General features: G+C 38.4%; 1 protein-coding gene across 2 annotated transcripts in view; it reads left to right on the plus strand.

The window, feature by feature from the left end:
• The first annotated feature begins 876 nt into the window (after positions 1–876).
• CDKL2 (cyclin dependent kinase like 2) overlaps positions 877–23878 on the plus strand; it is a 33710-nt gene continuing 10708 nt past the window's right edge. The window contains exons 1-10 of one of the 2 annotated variants that reach the window (XM_007455436.1): positions 877–1365; positions 3588–3786; positions 12027–12221; positions 14386–14564; positions 15678–15790; positions 17181–17320; positions 19428–19516; positions 21353–21488; positions 22514–22812; positions 23412–23505. In XM_007455436.1, coding sequence (XP_007455498.1) covers positions 3619–3786; positions 12027–12221; positions 14386–14564; positions 15678–15790; positions 17181–17320; positions 19428–19516; positions 21353–21488; positions 22514–22812; positions 23412–23505 — 1413 coding nt within the window. In that variant the 5' untranslated portion in view covers positions 877–1365; positions 3588–3618. The remainder of the gene's footprint in view (positions 1366–3587; positions 3787–12026; positions 12222–14385; positions 14565–15677; positions 15791–17180; positions 17321–19427; positions 19517–21352; positions 21489–22513; positions 22813–23411; positions 23506–23878) is intronic. The other variant, XM_007455435.1, reaches the window with a different exon arrangement.

Consider the following 23878-nt stretch of genomic DNA (forward strand, 5'->3'; position numbering starts at 1 on the left):
CGGCAGGCGGACTCTCAACCACTGCGCCACCAGGGAAGCCCGAAAGCCCTGTTCTTGTGTGACTTCAGCACGTGCATGATTCTGACCTACCAGTCTTGCCTAATCATGGATTGAGTTGGTCTGTGCCTGAAACATCGCATCCCCAGCTGCACCCTATTTGGCTGTCTTTCATACGCCAGTATTGCTCATGTCTTTTAGTTCCCCAACCGTCTTAGCCCTTTTCCTCTTATTTCATTCATGTCCTCTCTTCCCCTTCCATGTTATCTCCAAGTATTTCCCTCACTTTCATTGCCCAGGCTGTCCTCCCCAGGGTCCCTTCTAACGCCAGTTCTGTCATCATTTACCTACTTTCACCTTGCCTCTCCTACTTATCACCTCCTAGACTGTCACCCTCATCTCCTACCTGGCAGACTGACTCCACTGCCCAGACCGGAAAGGAAGCGTCGAATCGCCGTCAAGCCCGAACCTTCCCGGTTGAGGGGCTTCAGAGCCCACTCCCCGGCCCAGCCGAGGAGCTTGAAGAACCCTTCATCGCGCTCTTTGCACGGCCACCCCCTAACATTTTCACCGAATCCTACAAAACCACCACCACTTTTAGCCTCCCCGTGAGCACCAGAATCGCCTGTTGTCCTCAGTCGCGGTCTCCGAAGAGCGGTCTCCAGGTGAAGGCAGAAAGGTGCTTCCTTACTTGAGAAGGTAGGTGTGTGCTGATGCTGGCGTCTGCGCATCAGTGATCAGAACCTGAACCAAGCCCCAGGCGAACTGGATGGGTGGTTGGCGCTAAGCCAATCAGAGATCTCGATCACAGAACCCAGCCAATCAGAACACGGGAGGCTCGGCGCACTCGGGGGCGGGCCCGGACGGGTGAGGATCCGCCCCTTGCAGCTTGGTGGCCAACGCCTTGGCCCAGGGCTAGCTAGAGGCGAGCAGGTTCACGGACTCCAGGGACCGGGCGCTTTACGAGCTGGGAGGCGGTGCCCTAGCACCCCAGCTAACTTCCCTACAGGCCTTGGCCTTAACAGGTATTGGTGCCTGCCGTGGACGCATTTAGACCCCGGCCTTTTCTCTCTGGAGACTTTGTGCCTATGGTTGGGGACAGAGTGAGGTCGTTGCCTTGACGACGACAGCATGCGGGCCGCGGTCCTCCTGAGTGTGAACTTGCGGTGGGTTGAGGCCAGCCTGCCTCCCTGCCTGCTTCACCTGGGACCCCTGACTGTGTCTGCGGAAGAAATCGTGACAGCAGTAGAATTGCTAGTTTGCTAGTCAGCATCTTTTAGACCTGAGAACGAGATGCATTTTACCTCAATTTTATTTCCAAGTTGAAAACCTTTGGGTATTTCCACGCCAAAGGATTTAAAAGGAACAGTAAGTATAATACTTTTGAAAGCTTCTATTATCTCGTTCTTTTATCTATAAAAGATTTCAACCTGTCTTTAACAAAATAAAAAATAGCATTTTTTTATTATCTAAATTATTAGTATGAGAACCATATGCTTCCATGGCACATGTCCAGAACTACCACATTGCCAGTTGGCCAGGTTTCCTTTTAGTCTGTATAACCCTTAACATTCCCAAGTAGAAGGCATGAGAAGTTATGGTTTATGAGTAACTGTTTCAGGAAACAAGAGGCTTTTTAAGCCTTGATACTTCTAAAGTATTTGTGGGAAGTGCCACTTGAAAAAACAGGTGTGTTCAGTGTGCTGTGACCAAATGTGCAGTTGGTGGGAGAATACAATTGTAGTCAACGTGTAGAATGTTAGCTTGTGACATGCTTCAGAACCTCTTAGACATGCTTAAGGTAATTTTAACTGTGTTCACTTTGCATTTCCAAATATTGAGGACACTAATTGCATATGCTTTAAAATGATCCAGGTTATAGATTCCAGCTATTTTTGTCCTTGGTATGATAAGCCTAAAGTCTAGTCCTTAATAAAATATGCTGTTTTAGTGGAAGGAAAAAAAAATTAAAGGAAAGAGAGAATTACACTGAGAATTTTTCTTCAAACACTGACATTTTATTTAAAAATAGTTAATAGAGGTTAAATGGAAGTTAAAATGTCAAATGTATAGAAAGTTAGTGTCAGAGACACTGTTCTGTAAACAGTTTATAGTAGAACCTACCTACTATCAAAGCTGGTAGTAAAATAATGAAATAATTGGGTTGGTGTTGACTGGGATGTATTTATTTTCTCCCTCCCGAAGATCAGTCTTCTGACTTTCCATATATATATACTATATATATATATATATATATATATATATATATATATAATAATTATATATATATCCCCTAAATTGTCAAATGTAAACTGTTGAAAATGTATACATCAGATTATCACAGTTTGCTAGAACAAAGAGGATATTTGTTTTGTCTTTGTCATCAGTGTACCAATAGGGAAGCAAGGAAAACATCACAATTCACAATCTGGGTAAATTAATTTTAGATTGCTGTAGGTACACTACTAATGTTATAAGTAAGAATTTTTTTTCTTTCCAAGTTTTATGAATGAGTGTTTTTATATTGTCAGGTTAAAAAAAAATTCAACTATGAATCATCATTTGAATGTATAGTTACCAATAGACATTTTTTTCCCCAAAAAACTTTTAGAACCATGTTGGGATTAACAGAAATATTTTTTATTCTTTGCTTCTGGAATTTAATTTCAAAATCAGATTGTAAAAATAAATTTAACTTTGAAGTTGTAGTTTATTAGCTTTTATATTTCATGGCGATCAAAACGTATGAAGTAAAATCTAACCGTATCTGGGCTTAAAAGTTTCTTGCTATACCAAAATATGTAGTGGAATGATTGCTGGTCCTTCACCAATTATTAGTAAAGTAAGAAAGATTTTGTTAGGATTGCCTTCATCCAGAAAATGTCATATAATGGGATGTAAAAGAATTCTAAACACAAAATTCAAATAATCATACTTATAGTGAATAATCATTAAAAAGATTTTTGAAATACTGTATTTGGTACACTAACATTTAATTATTAAAAATCTGCTTACATACTGTGATGTCATTGCTGTTATTTTATATGTTCAATATAGGAATTTAATTACTATGGTAATAAAAGTAAACAAAAATAGTTGATCAGAAGTTGTTAGTGTTAACTTGGTAATATTTTTCCCAATAGACTAGAAAGCGCATAGAGATCCTCAACTTTGATCTTTTAAACCTGATGTAAAAAAATAAATTTTATCTTCACTGTAACCAAATTCACTTGTGTGTTTTTTACCTTAAAGTGAAAAGGAATTGTGTTTTTCTAAAGTAAACTGTTATTGTTTTGTATAATAGTTCAAGTATTGCTTTATCTTAATTAAAAATATATTGAAATTTCATTAACATGACATTTAGTAATTTAAATTTGAAGTTAATGGCTTCAATTCCATTTGCCTTTTGTCTATTATGAAATGTATGTGAATATTTTGAAAACATAACTTAGATGCAGAAACATTACACAGGACAGCCATCGATGCAGTGTCTGCTCTAATATGGAAAACAGGTGTGGAAGAATTAATTTGGGAGCGTGAAGGAAATTAATATACTCAACATAATTAACTCTATGTTTTGGTTTCCACAGCAAGAAGAATTCCTACTGGTTTTTAATTAAAATGGAAAAATATGAGAACCTAGGATTGGTTGGAGAAGGGAGCTATGGAATGGTGATGAAGTGTAGGAATAAAGATAGTGGAAGAATTGTGGCCATCAAGAAGTTCTTAGAAAGTGATGATGACAAAATGGTTAAAAAAATTGCTATGCGAGAAATCAAGTTACTAAAGGTAAGTTATCACATATATTGAATTGAAAAAAAAGAGTTGTTTCTTGAGTGACAGTAATTTTTTTTAAAAAATGCTGTTTTTATATTTGTTTTATTTCCATAACTTGGTTTAAAGTATAAATTTCTTCCTTTTTGGCAGTAAACAACAAGATTACATATACATATTCATTTATCTCATGAATATAAACATGATTTTAAAATTATTTGTTGCTTCTCTCTTATCTGCCTATCTATCTATTTACCAACAACTGTGTTGGGGGTCTCTAAGACCACCTCAAGGTTTGATGATTCACTAGGATGACTCACAGCACGCAGCAAACAGTTGTACTCTTGGCTATGGTTTATTACAGAGAAAAGATATAAAGGAAAATCAGCAAAGGGAAAAGGCACATGGGGTGAATTCCAGAGGAAACCTGTCACTTTTCTTCCAGTGGATTAACACAGGATGCACTTACTTCCTCCAGCAATCAGTTATGACAATACATGTGAAATATTGTCTACCAAGGAAATTCATTAGAGACTCAGTGCCCAGAAATTTCCTGGGGCCTTGTCACAGAGGTACCCCCTGCCTGGCTCATAACAAAATCCCAGACTCTCAGAAGAAATGCAGGTATTCAGCATAAACCATATTGTTTGCACAGTGAGCCGCTTTATCAGTTCTGGAAATGAAGGAACACTTCTGAAATCCAAGTACCCAGGTAGCGAACAAGGGCTCACTTTGTAAGCCAACTTTCTAGGGATAAAAGTCTCAGACCTGCTATGTTAACTGCTTCCCACCACCAACCCCCATCAGTCTAGCCTGAATTTTCTCAATTTTATTTATCTTTAGAAAGAACCAATGTTTGGCTTTGTTGATCTTCCCTGTTGTGTATTTCTTTTCTATTTCATTAATTTTTGTTCTTTAGTATTTCATACCTTCTACTTATTTTGGGTTTATTTTACAGTCCTTTTTCCTAAACTTCTGAGTTATATGCTTACTTCTTTAATTTCTAGTTTTTTTCCCCCTCATATATGCATTTAAGGTTATAACTTTCCTTCTAAGAACAGCTTGGTATGTATCCTAGAAATGTTGATTAGCAGTTCAAAATATTTTCTCATTTTCCTTAATTGCCAAACATGTGGAAAATTTCTAGGTTTTTCTCCTTGGTTATTTACTTTTGACCCAATTGCCCTGTGATCTGAGTATATGCTGTGTAAGATTTTATTCCTTAGAATAAATACCTAATATTTATTTTTTCCACTATTTATCAATTATTCCTGAGTTTCTTTCTTTTTTTAAAAAAAATTATTTATTTATTTATTTTTGGCTGCGTTGAGTCTTTGTTGCTGCACATGGGCTTTTCTCTAGTTGCGGTGAGTGGGGGCTACTCTTTGTTGCAGTGCGCAGGCCTCTCATTGCGGTGGCTTCTCTTGTTGCAGAGCATGGGCTCTAGGCGCACGGGCTTCAGTAGTTGGGGCTTGCAGGCTCTAGAGCACAGGCTCATTACTTGTGGCATGTGGGTTCAGTAGTTGTGGCTCATGGGCTCTAGAGCGCAGGCTCAGTAGTTGTGGTGCACGGTCTTAGTTGCTCCACGGCATGTGGGATCTTCCCAGACCAGGGCTTGAACCCGTGTCCACTGCATTGGTAGGCGGATTCTTAACCACTGTGCCACCAGGGAAGCCCCTGCCATATTTTTACATATCCCTTGGATTCCTCTTACCCCTCTTAGGGATTAACTACCTTTACTAGTTATCACTGATCTACATTAAATTTTCCCTGTCCTGGCACAGGCACACTACCAGCCCAGGGCCTCCTCAGTAAGTTCAAAGTACTTGCTTTAGAGTGTCTTGTTTTCTGTGTTCTTCATTATTATTTATATTGGATATTGTTTTTGGAAATTTATTTGTAGAAATGTTTTGAGGCTAAGATAGATAAAAATTATCTTCTTCCAGAGAGGATATTCATTTGCTTCTGCCAGGTACGTGGGGATGCTCCCAGCCTAGTATGTTAATCCAAATTCAAGGTACAGGTGATGTGAAGCCTGGACTGGTTCATTTCCATTCATTTTCACTGGGGAAGGTTTAGTCCTTAGGGTCCCAGCTTAAACTGGAGGTGTTTTCTGAAAGACCCCGTCTTTGCAAGGCATTAAGACTTGACTCTTCCTTCCGTCTTAGTCCCAAGAGGACACAAAAATCTAACCTCAGTTCAATATCTGTTACTTCATAGCAAAATCAGCTTTGAGTCCTGAGATTAATTCTCTGAGTTCTCCTGTTATTGATTTTGACCCAGTAATTCCTTGCTATCATCTTAGGTCTATTTCTATATGCTTAAGAAGATTTCCCATCCTTGTTCTCTTCGCTTTTTGGTTTTTGAGCGTTCTACTCAGATATCCTCTAGCTCAGAGATTCTTTCATCAGCTGTGTCCAGTCTACCAATAAGCCAACCAAAGGCATTCTTATTTTGTTACAGTGCTTTTGTTTTTTAAAATTTTTTTATTTTTTAATTTTTATTTATTTATTTGGCTGCACCGGGTCTTAGGTGAGGCACGAGAGCTCTTAGTTGCCACATGCGGGCTCCTTAGTTGCGGTATGCAGGATCCAGTTCCCTGACCAGAGATCAAACCTGGGCCGCCTGCATTGGGAGCGCAGAATCTTAACCACTGGACCACCAGGGAAGTCCCTGTTTTTTGTTTTTTTTAATCTCCAGCATTTCTTTTGATTCTTTATTAGGATTTCCATCTCTCTGCTTACATTGCCCATCTGTTCTTGCATGCTGTCTACTTTACCCATTAGAGCCCTAAGCATATTAATGATAATTGTTTTAAATTCTTGGTCTGATAATTCCTACATCCCTGCCAGGTCTGCTTCTGATGATTTTTCTGTGTCTTCAAATAGTGGTTTTTGTCTTTTGGTATGCCTTGTAATTTTTTTCTTCAGAGCTGGGCATGATGTACCAGGTAAAAGGAAGCGCTGTAAATAGGCTTTTAGTAATGTGGTGGTGAGGTTGGAGGAAGGGAAGTGTTCTGTAGTGCCATGATTAGGTCTCAGTCTTTCAGTGAGCCTATGCCAGTAGCCTGTGAACTTTACAAGTGTTTTTCAGGTTTTTTGTCCCCTCCTTAGGTGGGATAGGATGGCTACAGTAGGCTGGAGTTGGCTATCTCCCTTCCTCAGCTGGTTAGGCTCTGCTTAACTAGTTCCCCTCAAGGGCAGGCCTTGTTAAGGACAGAGTGCTGTGGCATTTTTCCAAATGGTTCCTTTTTTCCTCTCCCTGTGAAAGCTGAAGGAGATTCTTCTCTGAAATTTACTATCGGAACTTGGCTGAGCTCCTAGAAATAACATCTTACAGTGTTATGTGGATGCCCTTGTGACAGGGTTTCCCTGAAGTTTTTAACTCTCGGGCTTGGCCACATTGAGCTTCTGGTAACTTATCCATTGAAGTTCAGGTTTTCCTGCCTTGGCATTGGTTCCCACAGAGCTTTGCCCTCGTGAGTCTCTGTTCCAGGAAGCAGAGACTCCCTGCGTTTGCTGGTTTGTCTCTCCAGTCTTGGAGCCGGTGGTTTGAGATGTTCTCATAAGAGATGAGATGTCCTCTCATCTCTTATGAATCCAAAAAGAGTTGTTGATTTTTTAGTCTACTCAGTTTTTTACTTGTTAGGATGGAGTGGAGACTTCCAAGCTCCTTACATGTGGAACAGGAAACCGGAAGTCTACATACCTTTTATTATTTTATTATGTTTTAATTTCTTGGCTGCGAGGCTTGCAGAATCTTAGTTCCTCGACCAGGGATTGAACCTGGGCCCGCACTCAGCAGTGAAAGTGTGGAGTCCTAACCATTGGACTGCCAGGGAATTCTCTACATACCTATTAAAATTTAAGTTTACTAGAAGTTTGTGTGTGTGTGTGTGTGTGTGTGTGTGTGTTTACTTATAATAAAAAACCAAGTGAAACATTAGGCCATTAGACTAAGGTGGCTCTTGGCACCCTATGTAAACAAATCAAAGGAAACCTAAGTCAGACTCAATTCCTGTAAATGCTCAAGGTTAAGACATTGTAAGTTAAGCACAACCAGTCACAGTCAACTAGGCTTTCCCAAGTAAAGCAACCACTTAAGCTGGAACCAACCAATCAAATAATTTACTTGCTTTGCTTCCATGTCTGCTCTATAAAAGCCTTTCCCTTAGCTTCTTTTTTTTTCCTTTTTAAAATAAATTTATTTATTTATTTATTTTTGGCTGCGTTGGGTCTTCGTTGCTGCGCACGGGCTTTCTCTAGTTGTGGCGAGCGGGGGCTACTCTTCGTTGTGGCAGGCAGCCTTCTCATTGCGGTTGCTTCTCTTGTTGCGGAGCACAGGCTCTAGGTACACGGGCTTCAGTTGTTGCGGCGCGAGGGCTCAGTAGTTGTGGCTTACAGGCTCTAGAGTGCAGGCTCAGTAGTGATGTCACAGGGGCTTAGTTGCTCTGTGGCATGTGGGATCTTCCTGGACCAGGGCTCAAACTCGTGTCTCCTGCATTGGCAGGCGGATTCTTAACCACTGTACCACTAGGGAAACCCTTTCCCTTAGCTTCTACCAGTAGAATGTTCCTAACTTCTTTCAGTATCGTGCTGCCCGGTTCAAATCAATGTTTGCTCAAATAAACTCTTGTCAATTTTAGCGTGTTTATCTTTTAACGCACTGATACAAATTTTATTTATCTGCTCATTTTAATTTTTGAAAAGGTAACATATGAATATGCTATAAAATTAAAATGCATTTCCCTGCCACCTTTGTGTACCAGCTATTTAGTTATACCTTCCGTAAGGAGCTGTATCCATCAAAGGAATTCTGGTGTGTGTACATATATCAAATGGCAGCAAATTCTACACACTGACCTGCATCTTGCCTTTTTTCCACTTAATGTAGCTTAGTGATTATTGCATACCCGTGGACATAAAACTGCCTTGTTCTTTCTAACTGCTGCATTTTATTTCATTGTATGGATATGTGTTAATTCACTTAATATATTTGGAAAGTGCTTTGTGATCCAACCTGGAATCTTTTGTTTTAATAGCTAAGTTTAGCCCATTTATAGTTATGATGTAACATAAGTTTGGTCTCAGTTTTCCATTTTTTCCCCTCTAGAGTCAGAATGGCTTAGTGGTTAAGAGTAAGAAATCTAAATATTTTGTATGCAAGTCAGCTGCAGGTCTGGGTGTGTTTATAAGGCAGATGTTCTGCACATGAAGGAGGAACTAAACAAAACTGAAATCTTTTCAGGAAAAGACAGAGGCTGCAATTCCTGGGTTCTAATCCTCCTCTACCAGTTATTGCTGTGTGACCTTGACCAAGTTACTTAACCTCTATGTGCTTTAGTTTCCTCATCTGTAAAACAGGATAATAATTGCAACTATTTTATAGGGTTTTTGTGCTTAAGGTAATGGAACATAGTAAGCACTATGTAGGGGTTATTATTATTTATAATATTATGTATTTTATTACTATTTTAAAAATATTTTTCTATATAGTCTACTTTTTAAAAAAATTTATTTTTGGCTGTGTTGGGTCTTTGTTGCTGAGCGCAGGCTTTTTCTAGTTGTGGTGAGCGGGGGCTACTCTTCATTGCCGTGCGCAGACTTCTCATTGCGGTGGCTTCTCTTTTTTTTTTTTTTTCTTGCGTTATGCGGGCCTCTCACTGTTGTGGCCTCTCCCATTTGCGGAGCACAGGCTCCGGACGCGCAGGCTCAGCGGCCATGGCTCACGGGCCCAGCCGCTCCGCGGCATGTGGGATCTTCCCGAAACGGGGCACGAACCCGCGTCTCCTGCATCGGCAGGCGGACTCTCAAGCACTGCGCCATGCGGTGGCTTCTCTTGTTGTGGTGCACAGGCTCTAGGCACGCGGGCTTCAGTAATTGTGGCACAAGGGGTCAGTAGTTGTGCCTCGTGGGCTCTAGAGCACAGGCTCAGTAGTTGTGGCACACAGGCTTAGTTGCTCTGTGGCATGTAGGATTTTCCCGGACCAGGGCTCGAACCTGTGTCCCCTGCATTGGCAGGTGGATTCTTAACCACTGTGCCACCAGGGAAGAAGTCCCTAATTACTTTTTAAACATTGGATGTGTTTCCTTTGGTAATTTGGAAAGGTTTTTTTTTTTTCTTATAAATGAAAATCTTTATTTCTTATTTTAATCTACAATGATTTCCCTGAGTCTTCAGAAGATTAACTTTTACATAAAATATTAAATAGCAATTATAAATTATACTTTGTTGGAAAGGTTTTATTTTGTACTTTTTGTTACCTTTATAACTATAGAGTTATATAATATAGTTAATCCTTTGTAAAGTAATTATTATATTTCTGTTTCCTCCTCTCTCCCAATCATCCACCATCTGATTTTAGAAGCTATCTTCTTTATCTTAGTGCTTACCATTAAACCTGTAAATATAATTAGACCTTATAATTAAGAATTTCAGGTTAAAAGTATAATTCTGTCCCATTGACAAGGAAATCCACATACATACTCTCTTTTTTTTTCATACTCTCTTATTTTGTTTGCATCTTCTCTTCTTTCTCCTAAGTTTGTTGCTAGTATCATTTGTACATTGTTAGGTTTTAAATATTCACTTTCTATTTTGTAACTGTGATACCCACATTTGTATAACACTTAGTCCTGCACTAATGGATTTACTGCTCATGTTCAGAAAATTTTCTCTGCTGTCTTTTTCTTGAATGACAAGTTTTTTGGGTATAAATATTCTTTCTTTCCTTGAGGATTTTGAGGACTGTATTCTAGTAGTTTCCTCCTCTTTAAAAAAGAGGCAACGGCGAATTTCCTGGCGATCCGTTGGTTAGGACTCTGTGGTTTCACTGCCGAGGGCTCAGGTTCGATCCCTGCTCGGGTAACTAAGATCCCGCAAGCTGCGTGGTGTGGCCAAAAAAAAAAAAAGAGGCAACATTTCCTGGTGAGTGTTCATCTGCCATTTGTGTTTCCTTCTCTTTTCTTTTTTTTTTTTTTTTTTTTTTTTTTTTTTTTTTTTGCGGTACACAGGCCTCTCACTGTTGTGGCCTCTCCCGTTGCGGAACACGGGCTCGGGACGTGCAGGCTCAGCGGCCATGGCTCATGGGCCCAGCCGCTCCGCGGCATGTGGGATCTTCCCGGACTGGGGCACGAACCCGTGTCCCCTGCATTGGCAGGCGGACTCTCAACCACTGCGCCACCAGGGAAGCCCTCCTTCTCCTTTCTTATAGTATCTTTGAATAGAGACTGGATCGGTTCCTTTTTGATTGTTTCTTATCTTGTAACAAAGTGAGCCCCTCCTGGACCAGCTATTTGTAGGAGATTCATTTTCAGGAAAACCTGTGGTCTTGTTCCAGGCTAGCAGGAATCCACTATGGTTCACAACGATTTTCCTTACAACACAAGCCTGAGTGTGGGATTGACTTATGTTATCCTTACCTTCTCTGAAACTTGTAGTTGCAGATTTGTTCATAATGAATTGTTTTGCCTTCCACTTGGCTTCACTGACAGATTGTTTCCAGCAAATGAGTTCCTATGCGATTATTCAGGCGCCCTCTCCTCCTGTTCCTTGGTGCCATTTAGTTCTAGGGATGGTTTCACTGACAGTCTATGAACCCTGTTCTCATTATACCAAAGAAGGTTTTTTGTTTTTGTTGTTGTTGTTGTTGTTTTTCTTTTCAGGGTATGTCACCAACTTTAGAAAGCTCTGCTCTACCAGCTTTGTAGCCACAGATGATCTCTTGGTATCTTCCTAGACTCCTGTTTGACCTTCACAGTGCCACCTCGTTTGCTGTGGGTAGGGGTCATAAATCCTTCTTAGTTTCATCAAAGATGGAGCTACATTTCTTTTACTCATTGGCTTTGTTGTGTTCTCTGAGAGGAGAATAGAGCAGTATGGTCTTTTTGACTCTAATTTAAAAACCAGGGCTTCCCTGGTGGCACAGTGGTTGAGAGTCCACCTGCCGATGCAGGGGTACATGGGTTCGTGTCCCGGTCTGGGAGGATCCCACGTGCCGTGGAGCAGCTGGGCCCGTGAGCCGTGGCTGCTGGGCCTGCGCATCTGGAGCCTGTGCTCCACAATGGGAGAGGCCACAGCGGTGAGAGGCCCGCATACTGCAAAAAAAAAAAACAAACCAAAATATATTTTCACAATTTATACCGTTTATGCATTTTATTTATGTTTTTCTTATGCTAAGATCTCTTTTAGACTGTGACTAATTACTAGTAATTTGATCTTGTAAAAACTATTTTGTATTTTTCTTTTTATAACAGCAACTGAGGCATGAAAATCTCGTGAATCTGTTGGAAGTGTGTAAGAAAAAAAAGCGATGGTACCTAGTCTTTGAATTTGTTGACCATACAGTTCTTGATGACTTGGAGCTCTTTCCAAATGGACTAGACTACCAACTAGCTCAAAAGTATTTGTTTCAGATTATCAATGGAATTGGATTTTGTCACAGTCACAGTGTAAGTGTTTAGTTTAAACAATTATTTAAAAAGTTAAAAATTTAGAAGAGTGTACAATGGACACCCATATACCTACCGCTGAATTCTATACTTGTTAAAACTTTGCTATATTTGTTTTATGACATATTTATTTATCTGTTCATCCATTTATCTACTTATTAATTTGTCTTATTTATGCATTTTCTTAAAGTAAGTTGCAGACTTCAACTCTAAATACTTCAGCTCTGCATGTCATTAACTAGAGTTTGCAGATTTTTTGTTTATTTTGAGGTAACATTTACTGAGTGAAATGCACAAACTTTAAGTAATGAGTTTTGGCAGATACATACATGTAAGAATCCATTTATTTGTTAGTTCAGATTCTCTTGCCTAGTTGTGAAATATGAAAATCCCTGCTATTACTCTGTTGTCTATCACAACAATTTTATATCCTTTGAGAATCATATAAAAGCAATTCTAGGGGACTTCCCTGGTGATGCAGTGGTTAAGAATCCACCTGCCAATGCAGGGGACACAGGTTCGAGCCCTGGTCCAGGAAGATCCCACATGCCGCGAAGCAACTAAGCCCACGCGCCACAACTACTGAGCCTGCGCTCTAGAGCCCACGAGCCACAACTACTGAAGCCTGCGCTCTAGAGCCCATGCTCCACAGCAAAAGAAGCCACCACAATGAGAAGCCTGCGCACCACAACGAAGAGTAGCCCCCGCTCACCACAACTGGAGAAAGCCCGTGTGCAGCAACGAAGACCCAACGCAGTCAAAACTAACTGACTTAATTAATTAATTAATTAAAAAAAAAGAAAACCAGTTCTAGGTAAAATGACACAAAGTATAAAATAACTAACACAGTGATTCTGCCAGTTTTACAAAATATTTTAAATGACATTTTTTGTGTGATTATAAAAGTAACAAATGCTAATGATAGATGCGGGGCTGGCCCTGTGACCTTTACCATGGATGTCTAGGATGTAATAGAAATTGGTAGCATATGCAAAATGCTCAGCAATGTCAATTAGGATGCTGGTCCTCTGAGTTTACAATAAATATATTTTTAAAAATTTTAAAATACAGTTTACTTATATTAGAGAACTAGGCCTCATCATTTGTTTTGCCCAGCTCTAGAATTTTTAACATTGTCTGCCAGTGTCCTGTTTTCTCCTTCCATAGTCTCTCTTTTAGAAATCATAACCAACTGACCTTGTTTTAGCCTCTTTACATTTATAATTGCTTGATGAGTGCCTCCACTTGCGTACTCAGAAATCCACTTAAAAGCCTATATGGCTAAAACTAAACTACTAATTATTCTTAATCAGACCTAACTTTTTCCAGACTTTTCTATTTTTGGTAATGGACCCACTGTTCTTTTAGATTCCCAGGTTTAAGTAAAATATCTGAGATTACTTCCTAAATTCTGTTGCTTCTTGATTTAAAATATTTCTACACTGCACCTCTTCCTTTCCATTCCTTTGAGCATCAGACTAGTTTAGGCCCTTATCACCTCCTAGTTGTCCCACTGCTCTCGTCCCCACTTCTAGTCCCCCTCTCTGCTTTACCTTGTTCATGGCCAACATCTTCTTTAAACACCTTGTTGGTCATGTCACTTCCATGGGTTCCCATGGCCCTGACACAAGCTCAGACTTCCCAGAGTGGCAGTTGAGGCAAAACCTAGTACATAACCTCTACTCCAGGAAAAACATTTCCCCAGCATCTCCTGATCTATTCCCATCTTCACTCTTTTGCTCTTTTTGCTACCCTCACTTGGATTGCCCTTTCATTTCTACATTTATCCAGGTCATACTAGTGTTAAAGACCTGTCTTAGAGCCCACCCTTTTCCACAAAAATTTTCCCAGACCAGCCCAGTCTTCAATGACAGCTTTACTCTCTTAGTCTTGAGAGCAGTCCTTATCAGAGCAATTGATTTGGTAATTAATAATATATATTTCATCCAATATCTTTGATCATTTAAATAAAATTTTAAGCATAAATGTTCTTTTTTTCCCAACTAGGTCCCAGGTTTTTTAAAGCCAGGAACAGTTTTATAGGCTTTTATTTGTACTTATTATAGGGAGAAAAACAGTGCCCTGCATATGACAGGTGCTCAAAAATAATTAGTTTGCTTAACTTGATGTGCCAATATATTTCATACTCTGCTTTTTGTCTTAGATCATACACAGAGATATAAAGCCAGAGAATATATTAGTCTCCCAGTCTGGTGTTGTCAAGTTATGTGATTTTGGATTTGCGCGGACACTGGCAGCTCCTGGCGAGGTTTATACTGATTATGTGGCAACCCGATGGTACAGAGCTCCAGAGCTATTGGTTGGTGATGTCAAGTATGGCAAGTAAGACATCAGCAAGGTGGGCGGTAGGGAGGGCAGATTTAACTCTCTTTTCTTGATAAAATGGAACATGTTTTTAATATGATGAAAGATCCCTCTAACACTGAAAGGAAGTTTTCAATTTAGAGAACTTTATAAAGTTATTTGTAAACATTTTTGGTGCTCCCCCTTTGAACATTCTTGTGAAACAAGTTGGTGTGAGTATAATTATTTTAAAGGTAGGGAAATCAAGGTAAGTGGTCTGTTTTTAATAGTAAGTTAGAAATAGGTATATTTATCACTTGTAAAGAGAGGTAACATTGACTGAGTAAGTCTGACACTTGCAATGAGGCAAAGTAGTGTGGGCAAGGGTGAGGGTAGAAATGGAACTGAGTGAATAGTTTTAAAAACATAAATCGTCTTCATAAATGAATTCTTCAAAGAAGAAGGGATTGAAAGTTTTACTGATTTTGATAGAAATCATTCTAAAGTATTTTTTTTGCAATTTCTCTGTTTTCAGAGTACACGTCATTTAATATTTTCTTAATTACTCTGAGCTCTCATTTTACCGCCATACTGTCACTTTTGTACCATGTTATAATTCCACTATGGCCTTAAGCAATTTCAAGGTAGTTGTCCCTTTGGTAATGATGCCGGAATATTCTTTAAGTTTTGGGGACCGATTTTTAAGACAGTTTTTCTATTTCCCCCTATTAGCTTCCAGTTCTCCTTGTTGTTTGTGTTCGCAACATCCATCTCCTTCTGGTATGCTGTTTTCAGCGTACAGTGGGATAGACTGAGGAACCTTGTCAAAATTATGTGTGAACAAAAAATGAATAGCCACTGAATGGAAACCCAAAAGGCTTATTTTCAGAATAAAGTAGACTTAACAACTGTTTTGAGTCTTCCGAAGTCTTTTCCCTCATGTCACATGATTGAAGTTTCTGGAAATTTGATTTATGTAAAATTGGAAATTAATACTTTAAGTTTATAGGGAAATGTATTTTGTAGAGTAATCTAAGGCTTACTACTACTTTTTTCAGTACCAAGAATACCAAATAGTAATATGCAGAACAGATTCAGTCATAGTAAGCATAGTAGGATGCCAGGTTTTATACCACATTGTTTTTCTTTCAGGGCTGTTGATGTGTGGGCCATTGGCTGTCTGGTAACTGAAATGCTCATGGGGGAACCCCTTTTTCCTGGAGATTCTGATATCGATCAGCTATATCATATTATGTTGTGTTTGGGTAAGATTATACGTCTGCATTTTAAATTTTAGTGATTTTTTTCCCTATGTTTTTGTTTGTTTATGTTTAGTTTACAAGCTGTTGGTACATTAAAGATGATGCGTGTTTTGAATGGGTGTAGGGAGCAAGTAGGAAAAACTCATCTATCTCTCTCTTTATATATATTCAGTCATTCTCAGTCTGGCTTTTGTCTATCTGACATATTGTCCTGATCATGCTCTCACCTGCCCTCCTGCCAACTCCCCCGCTAAAGAAAAAAGCAAACATTGTACATTCTCTCTGCACTTTTGCATTCAATAAATCACATGTAGAGAGAATACAAATGATATTATCTTTGGGTCTGCAAGCATTTGTGTTATATGCCTATTACCCTCTTTCTCATCTTCAAACTGAGAGACACAGGGACTTCCAAAGTAATTTTTTTTTGCCGTACGACGCGGGTCTCTCACTGTTGTGGCCTCTCCCGTTGCGGAGCACAGGCTCCGGTCGCACAGTCTCAGCGGCCATGGCTCACAGGTCCAGCCGCTCCGCGGCATGTGGGATCTTCCCGAACTGGGGCACGAACCCGCGTCCCCTGCATCGGCAGGCGGGCTCTCAACCACTGTGCCACCAGGGAAGCCCCTTCCAAAGTAATTTAATCTTGCTGCAGTTCTGACTTTTGTTGCTAGTGCTTTGGACAGAATTTCAAAGCTAGACTATCAAAGTCATCTTACATTTGTTGAAATATCAACTTTCTGTTGGGTGATGGAGTTTGTAAAATAGAAATAATGGGTAATTACTTGAGGGTTATTTAACTCTTAGATTTTAGTTTCCAGGTTAGAAGTTCAATAAACAATACAATGGTTTCTTATAGCAGAATTTTCATATATATTTTATATTAGGTTAGGTATTAAAGTTGAGAGAAAAGATAAAAGTGATCAAATCAGCCCTTAGATACAGATACACTGGGCAAAAATTAAATTCTTAAAGGGTGGAACTTATTTATCTAGATTAGATTCTGACCATATGACTATTAATATTTTCATCTTTGGTCAGCACTTTATGCTTTGTAGTTAGAAATGCAGTGCTGGTACTTATTATCTAAGAAATTATACAATGTTCTTTACCTGTGCTTTTCCTATACTCCCTTGTGTCTTCAGTTCTATGTATAGTAGCGTGTGAACTTTTCTGAATGAGTATGTTGAGATAAGAATGTTAATTTCTTTTGCATTGACTTATGTCAAAGCCACCTAAAGACTGCCAGGCGCCACCACAGTAAGAGCGCTGTGTTCGGTTGTTTTTGCATGCGGAGAGAGTCCCTGCTCTACAAGCTGTGTTACACTCATCTCTACTCCACACCACCTGTCCCATGATGCGTAATGACAGAGATGTGTGCCATTCTCACTGCCAGGTAATCTCATTCCAAGACATCAGGAGCTGTTTTATAAGAATCCTGTGTTTGCTGGAGTAAGGTTGCCTGAAATCAAAGAAACGGTTCCTCTTGAAAGACGCTATCCCAGGCTCCCTGAAGTTGTGATAGATTTAGCAAAGGTAATCGTACTTTTTCTTTGCACTTTCTGACAGGGAATTTACATTATGGAGATTTGATTTTCTCTTCGTTTTTTCTTGTCCAGTTGATCTTTTAGGACAACAGTTTCCTCTGATGATTTAAATTTTTGTACATTTTAAGAGTTTTATTTGGTGGGCGTGGGGATGGAGGGACTTTAGAGATAAAGACCTGAAAATTTTGCTTGTTTTAAGAAACTATTTCATATTATCTGGCAACTCTTAAGTGTGAAAACATTCTCATAATGACATGTTTTTAATGTTTAACATTTAAAATGCAAGCCTTGTGTAAGTGGAAAAGAGAAGAAAAATAGGGTAAGAAAATAAAAAGAAGGGTAGAGAAGCAGGAAAATATTAAAGTCTAAGGCATAGGATCATGGCCTGTAGTGTATTGTTAAAAGGGGGCTTTTGCTTAACCACTAGATTCACTGAAGCTAATTTTTTTTTTTTTTTTTGCGGTATGCGGGCCACTCACTGTTGTGGCCTCTCCCGTTGTGGAGCACAGGCTCTGGACGCGTAGGCTCAGTGGCCATGGCTCACGGGCCCAGCCGCTCCGCGGCATGTGGGATCTTCCCAGACCGGGGCACGAACCCGTGTTCCCTGCATCGGCAGGCGGACTCTCAACCACTGCGCCACCAGGGAAGCCCTGAAGCTAATTTTTAAATGATCATCACCTTTGCCTTGTATTTGATTGAGGAAGACTTTAGGGAGATTCTCACTGGATCAAATTGTCTCTAAAAGTGGACCTTTTGGAATTATTAGCTCAAAAATTTCTTATTAGTTAGGATTGTCCAAAAGTGTTGATAAACTAAGTATCTCTAAAAGAGCAGGGTCGTATAACATTTACCCAAGGTATTTTTTGCCTTTTTACTTCTTTAAATAACTCATTAAAAAAAAGCTTAGTAAGCTTATAACTAATTATAGCAAGTTCTTAGAATAATACATTGTTATTTTTCTGCATAATCTAACAGATACAAATATTTTTCATTGAGACAAGCTTTATGATCTGTCTGTGAAGAGATTTAAAGGGAATAAAGGTAAAACAATATTGTCCAACTTATATCCCTTACGGTAGAATCATATAACTTTTTAAACATTTTATTATAAGAAATCTCAAACATAGAAAAGAAAGAAGAAAAAGCAGTGGTGTCATGAACCCTCACGAGCTAGTCATTAGCTACAACAATTGACAATATTTGGAAAATATTTCATCTATCCTGTCCACACACTCAGCAACTTTTTTTTTTGGAGTATTTTGAAGCAAATTCCAGATATTATATTATTTCACTTATAAATGCCTTAATTATTTGTAGAATTTTCTTGTTCATTTAAAGGTACTTATTGATAACTCCCTTCCATTCTTACTGGCAGTGAGTGGTTCCAGTGAATCAGAACAAGATATAATAAAATCTGTAATAAAATGAAAGAACATAGATAAAATAAAATCATCTATGTCAAGTATCTAGCACAGTAATAAGCACAGAGTAGGTTCTTTCCCTTCCATTCTGTAAGTACTTTAAATTTTAAAAATTCACAAAAATTCTTAAATATCATAAAATATCTAATCAGTGCTCAAAATTTCATTAATTTTCTCATAATTTCTTTTTATAGTTTGAATTAGGATCCACATGAAGACTAGAGTTCGCAATTGCTCGATATGTCTTTTCAGATTCCTAATTTACAAGCTGTTCTTCATCTCTTTGTTTTTTGTTTAAACCTTTTGCCATTTATCTGTTAAAGACAATAGGTCGTTTGTCCCTTAGAATTTTCCACAGTATGTTCCTTGGTGTCCTGTATTTTGTATAAACTCACAGCAGAGCTAGAGCTTGATCAGAATCAGGTTGATTTTTTGGCAAGCCTCCTTCATAAGGTTTGTATATTTCTGTCCAGAGACACTGAATGTCTGGTGTTCTTTTTTTTTGTGATATTAGTAATCATTGGGAGTCATTGTCTAGATTTGTGCTTTATTATTTATCATTTATTATAGATGTTTAAAATTCATTGACTGTGGAAAGGAATTTTCTATATTTAGAAATGTAAGTATAGGCAGTTTTTCTTTGATATGAACTGTATGTATTCCTTGGTTTCCCAGAAATGCTTGCATATTGACCCAGACAAAAGGCCCTTCTGTGCTGAGCTCCTGCACCATGACTTCTTTCATATGGATGGATTTGCTGAGAGGTATAGTACTGTGTTTTCTAGGTCATACCAACCTAGAGTTAAAGTAAGGCCCCCATAACAGTACATAACTGTAACAAACAGTATTTCTCTCATTACTCTACCCACCTACTATTACAGGAGCTCAAATATTTACCACCCTACCTCAGTTCACCCTTAGCAATAATGTATTCCTAAGAGTGGTCCCCTGCATTCAGTAAATTAGGGCTCTTGGTTTTCACGAAGCAGTCCCTTCGTGCTTTCTTTCTGTCTCCCCCTGGTGACATCTACCACTCAGGTCACTGATTTCTGTGTTGCTACCAGCTGTGTGGTGCCATCATCTTGGGTGCTGATGCATTTGCAATGGTGCCATCTCCTGTTGCTGCTGAACTCATACCACACCCAGTCCTATGACACTGCTGACACTGCTGATGTGCTGGAGACCTTGATGTGCCAAACCTGTAGGTGCCAGAGCGGCTGGCATGGTCTCCTGTGCTGTTCCAGCTACTGGCATCAGTGCCGCTGACAAAACAGAAAGTAGTGAGATGAGTGGCAATGACATTGCTTTATATTTTTGCAAATCTATTTACTATCTAGCTGAATAAAAGATAGCTGGGTTCTCATATTTGCTTCTGTATTCGATTAGTTGTGATATGTTGTTTTGGTTGAAATAAGTGGAGAAACTCTGGCCTCATACAAATATGTAATTGGAAAATGGAAGAGTATTTTAATAGCCCTTTTAGATTACTGTGGGTATTCTTCTTTGATTCTATACCAAAACTGACAGTGGTAGTTTCTTTAACGTTGCTTGCATTGTGGAATCTGAAACCATACCAATGAACTTCTTATCCCATTACATTAAAATCCACTTGGCTAGCTTGCACTTTGAATTGACCTTTTACCCATGCATGCTTTTGTAGCGTGATGCATTAGTCATTTGGAAAATATTGTTTTGCTAAGTTATGCAGAGCTTTAGAATGTTGATATTTCATTATACAATATCAAAAAGTCATATTCTCTCTCATCAGAAAAGTCTTCAGTATTAGGAATCTGCTAAGTTCATGGTAGTGGAGACAAGTTGAACAGAATTCTAATTTTGCATAAAATTTTGAATTTTATCATTGATGCAAATATTATCAGTTGTTTTCCTTGAAGTAACAATCTCCTTTGTTCATTTTTTTAAAAGAAAATATCTGCTGAATACCACAAGTCTGAATAATAATAATAATTTTTTTTCTGTCAGTCTTTCAAGTAATAATGTTACCCCATGAAAAAAGTGGCTAGTTTAGCTTGTATCTCAACCAGTCATACAAGTGCTTTTCTTCAGACAACCATTGCACTTTGATTTGTAGCAGAGGTACTTTATGCATATTCCTATTTTGTCACACAGGATGTGGAAAAAGATATGTTCAGGGGTTTAGATTTAATTAAATAAATATATATATTTTTTACTGCTCCATCAGGGACATTCTTAAACAAAACTGCCCCCCACCCCTTTTAACCTGAGAATGTGTGGCTAGGAAGGATACAATAACTGCTAGTAAAGTTTGGTGCCACTGCTTCAGTTCTTGGTAAGCCACCTGCAATTTTACCCCCCACTGCTTTTTATACCATCAGTGCAAATGTCAACACGGTGAAAAAGAAGTCGCCTTCGTAATAAGATAAGAGCTTTGACCTCGTGAACCTCCTGAAATGTTCTCAGGGATTCCCAGTTCTGCAGACTACCTCATTTCTTGTTTTGAATAACACGGTTGAGTTTAATACTCAATTTTTAAAAATAAATATCTTGAAAAACATTTTTTTTCTAGATTTGTCTGTCTCATACAATCTTATTTTATTGACAAATGTATTTTTATGTAGGTTTTCTCAGGAACTGCAGTTAAAAGTACAGAAAGACGTCAGAAACATTTCTTTATCTAAAAAACCCCAAAACAGAAAGAAGGAAAAGGAAAAAGATGATTCCTTGGGTGAAGAGAGAAAAACACTTGTGGTACAGGTAAATTTCCATGTTTTAATGTGTATTAAATTTTAAATTTAATATATCCTTAAATTTGGGGGTGGGGGGCAGGGAATACTGAAGATCTTAAAAGTTTCCTGAGTGGCTAACAAGTTAACTTTTAGCTTACTTGTAAAAATGTATCTTTTCTGTAGACATTACCTGTTAAAAAAAAATCTTAGCATATCATGTACTGAATGCCTACTGTATGCCAGTCTGTGCAATAGGGCTTGTCAGGAAATCACACTCATCCAAGAGCATTTAGACACACGTGTCCACACCCACATGCAAACACATGGACACAAACACATGCACACACCATTTTTTTGCCTTAAATGATAGGAAAGAAAAATATAATTTTTAGAATTTTATATAAAGTAGAGCATTTAAAAATTGAGATTTGGGTACTCAGTTTATTTGAAGTTTACTTTTCTTGGTAATTTATCCAGAATCTGTTCTTGGTAAGATAATTCAAATCTACCACCAGCCCACTCCCATTTTCTCAAGTGAACCCAAAGAAGAAAGAGCCCTCAATTCTGTGTTCCCTGACTCTTAAATATATGAGAACAAAAGTGAGCATGTTTGAGTCCTCGTCCATTGTTTTCCACTGAAATATAAATGTGATATGTGTGTATATCATTAAATCTGATATATATATATATATATAAAATATACATCTATATCTCAGAGCTAGTGTGAGTTTCATTTTCATTTGAAATAGATGTCTGACTGAGAATCCCGGGTTTAATTATAATTCCATAGGTAGAATAAGAAAAACTGGAGCACAAGAGGTGATATCTCGGACTTCCCTGGCAGTCCAGTGGTTAAGACTTCCAATGCAGGGGCCCCTGGTTTGATCTCTGGTCAGGGAACTAAGATCTCACATGCTGCACAGCACAGCCAAAAATTTTTTTAAAAAAAGATGATATCTCTGGAATTCTGCTTTCGTTGATAAAGTACTTTATAGGAAAAGGTGATTTTTCATTCTCCTCAGATCATTAATGTTATTAACATTTTTGTAACAGGATACAAATGCTGATCCCAAAATTAAGGATTCTAAAGCATTTAAAATAAAAGGATCAAAAATGGATGGAGAAAAAGTTGAAAAAGTCAGTCGAGCTTCAAATGCCAGCTGTCTCAATGACAATGGGATGAGCCACATCAAAACAGTGCCTTCCACAAGCCTCCCAGATTGCAGCAATGGCAGCGTGGGCTGCACAAGAAATCCAGGCATGGCAATTCCTCCACTTACGTACAACCTTTCTGCGGTGGCTCCCACTATTAATTCTGGAATGGGAACTATCTCAGGAGTTCAGAGTTACAGGTATGAATTAGGAAAATAAGAACAAAATGTTGTTTAAGGAAAGGACATCTTTACAAATTGCAAATATTTATCAGTTCAGCCACATGTATTATTACTCTCAGGTTTCTGAATCCTATTCATTTTTGTCAGGTTACTGTTTCAAAAGACTTCTTGGCTAATGTGATAAAAATGATTAGCATTTGATCAAAAAATTTACCTGAGTCCTAAGAAAATAAGGTTGTATTATTTAAGGTGAAGGAATCTATAGCTATTTAGTCTAATAACACAAAAGGAGTTTGTCATTATAAAAGAGATAATTGGTTTTGAGTGTCTGCTGCTTCACGGCATGGCTGTGGGCATGTAATAGTACAAAGGAGCTCCTGTTGGGAATTTCGCAGAAAGGAAGGTAATTTATTGGCAGTGAAGGCTGGGTGGGAGGCATGAGGGTAGTGGTAAAGGACAGAATGTTTCACCAGATCTGTGAGCATTGTATGTTTAAGAATAGGCATTAAATTCTGATTAAACTGCATGTCACTTGATGTTGGGTCTTTTGATTTTGTGCTTGAAAAAAATAATTACTGCTGGGTCTAACGCAAATTTTTTTGTTGCTTTTGTTACAGAGTGGATGAGAAAACCAAGAAGTATTGTATTCCATTTGCTAAACCAAATAAACATTCTCCAGCAGGAGTTTATAATATTAATGTGACCACATCGGTAAGTGAACTGTTTCAGAAGCAGAAGAGCAAACATTAGTCATTTCTAGACTTTTATTAATAGTAAATATGATAGTGAAGAACTGAGAGTTTTATTGAGAGACGTATCATAAAGTGGAAACTTAATTATGTATGTATCATCCCAGCGTGTCAAAATCATAACTGTGAGAGACAAGTTTAAGTTTCGTAAGTCTGGAAATTTAAACATAAGATGTTATTATTATATAGAATGAATAAACAACAAGATCCTACTGTGTAGCACAGGGAACTATATTCAATATCCTGAGATAATGGAAAAGAATATAAAAAAGATATATATACGTATAACTGAATCACTTTGCTGTACAGCAGAAATTAACCCAATATTGTAAATC

Source organism: Lipotes vexillifer, unplaced genomic scaffold (assembly GCF_000442215.2).
Source record: "Lipotes vexillifer unplaced genomic scaffold, Lipotes_vexillifer_v1.1 scaffold749, whole genome shotgun sequence".
Taxonomy (NCBI): domain Eukaryota; kingdom Metazoa; phylum Chordata; class Mammalia; order Artiodactyla; family Lipotidae; genus Lipotes; species Lipotes vexillifer.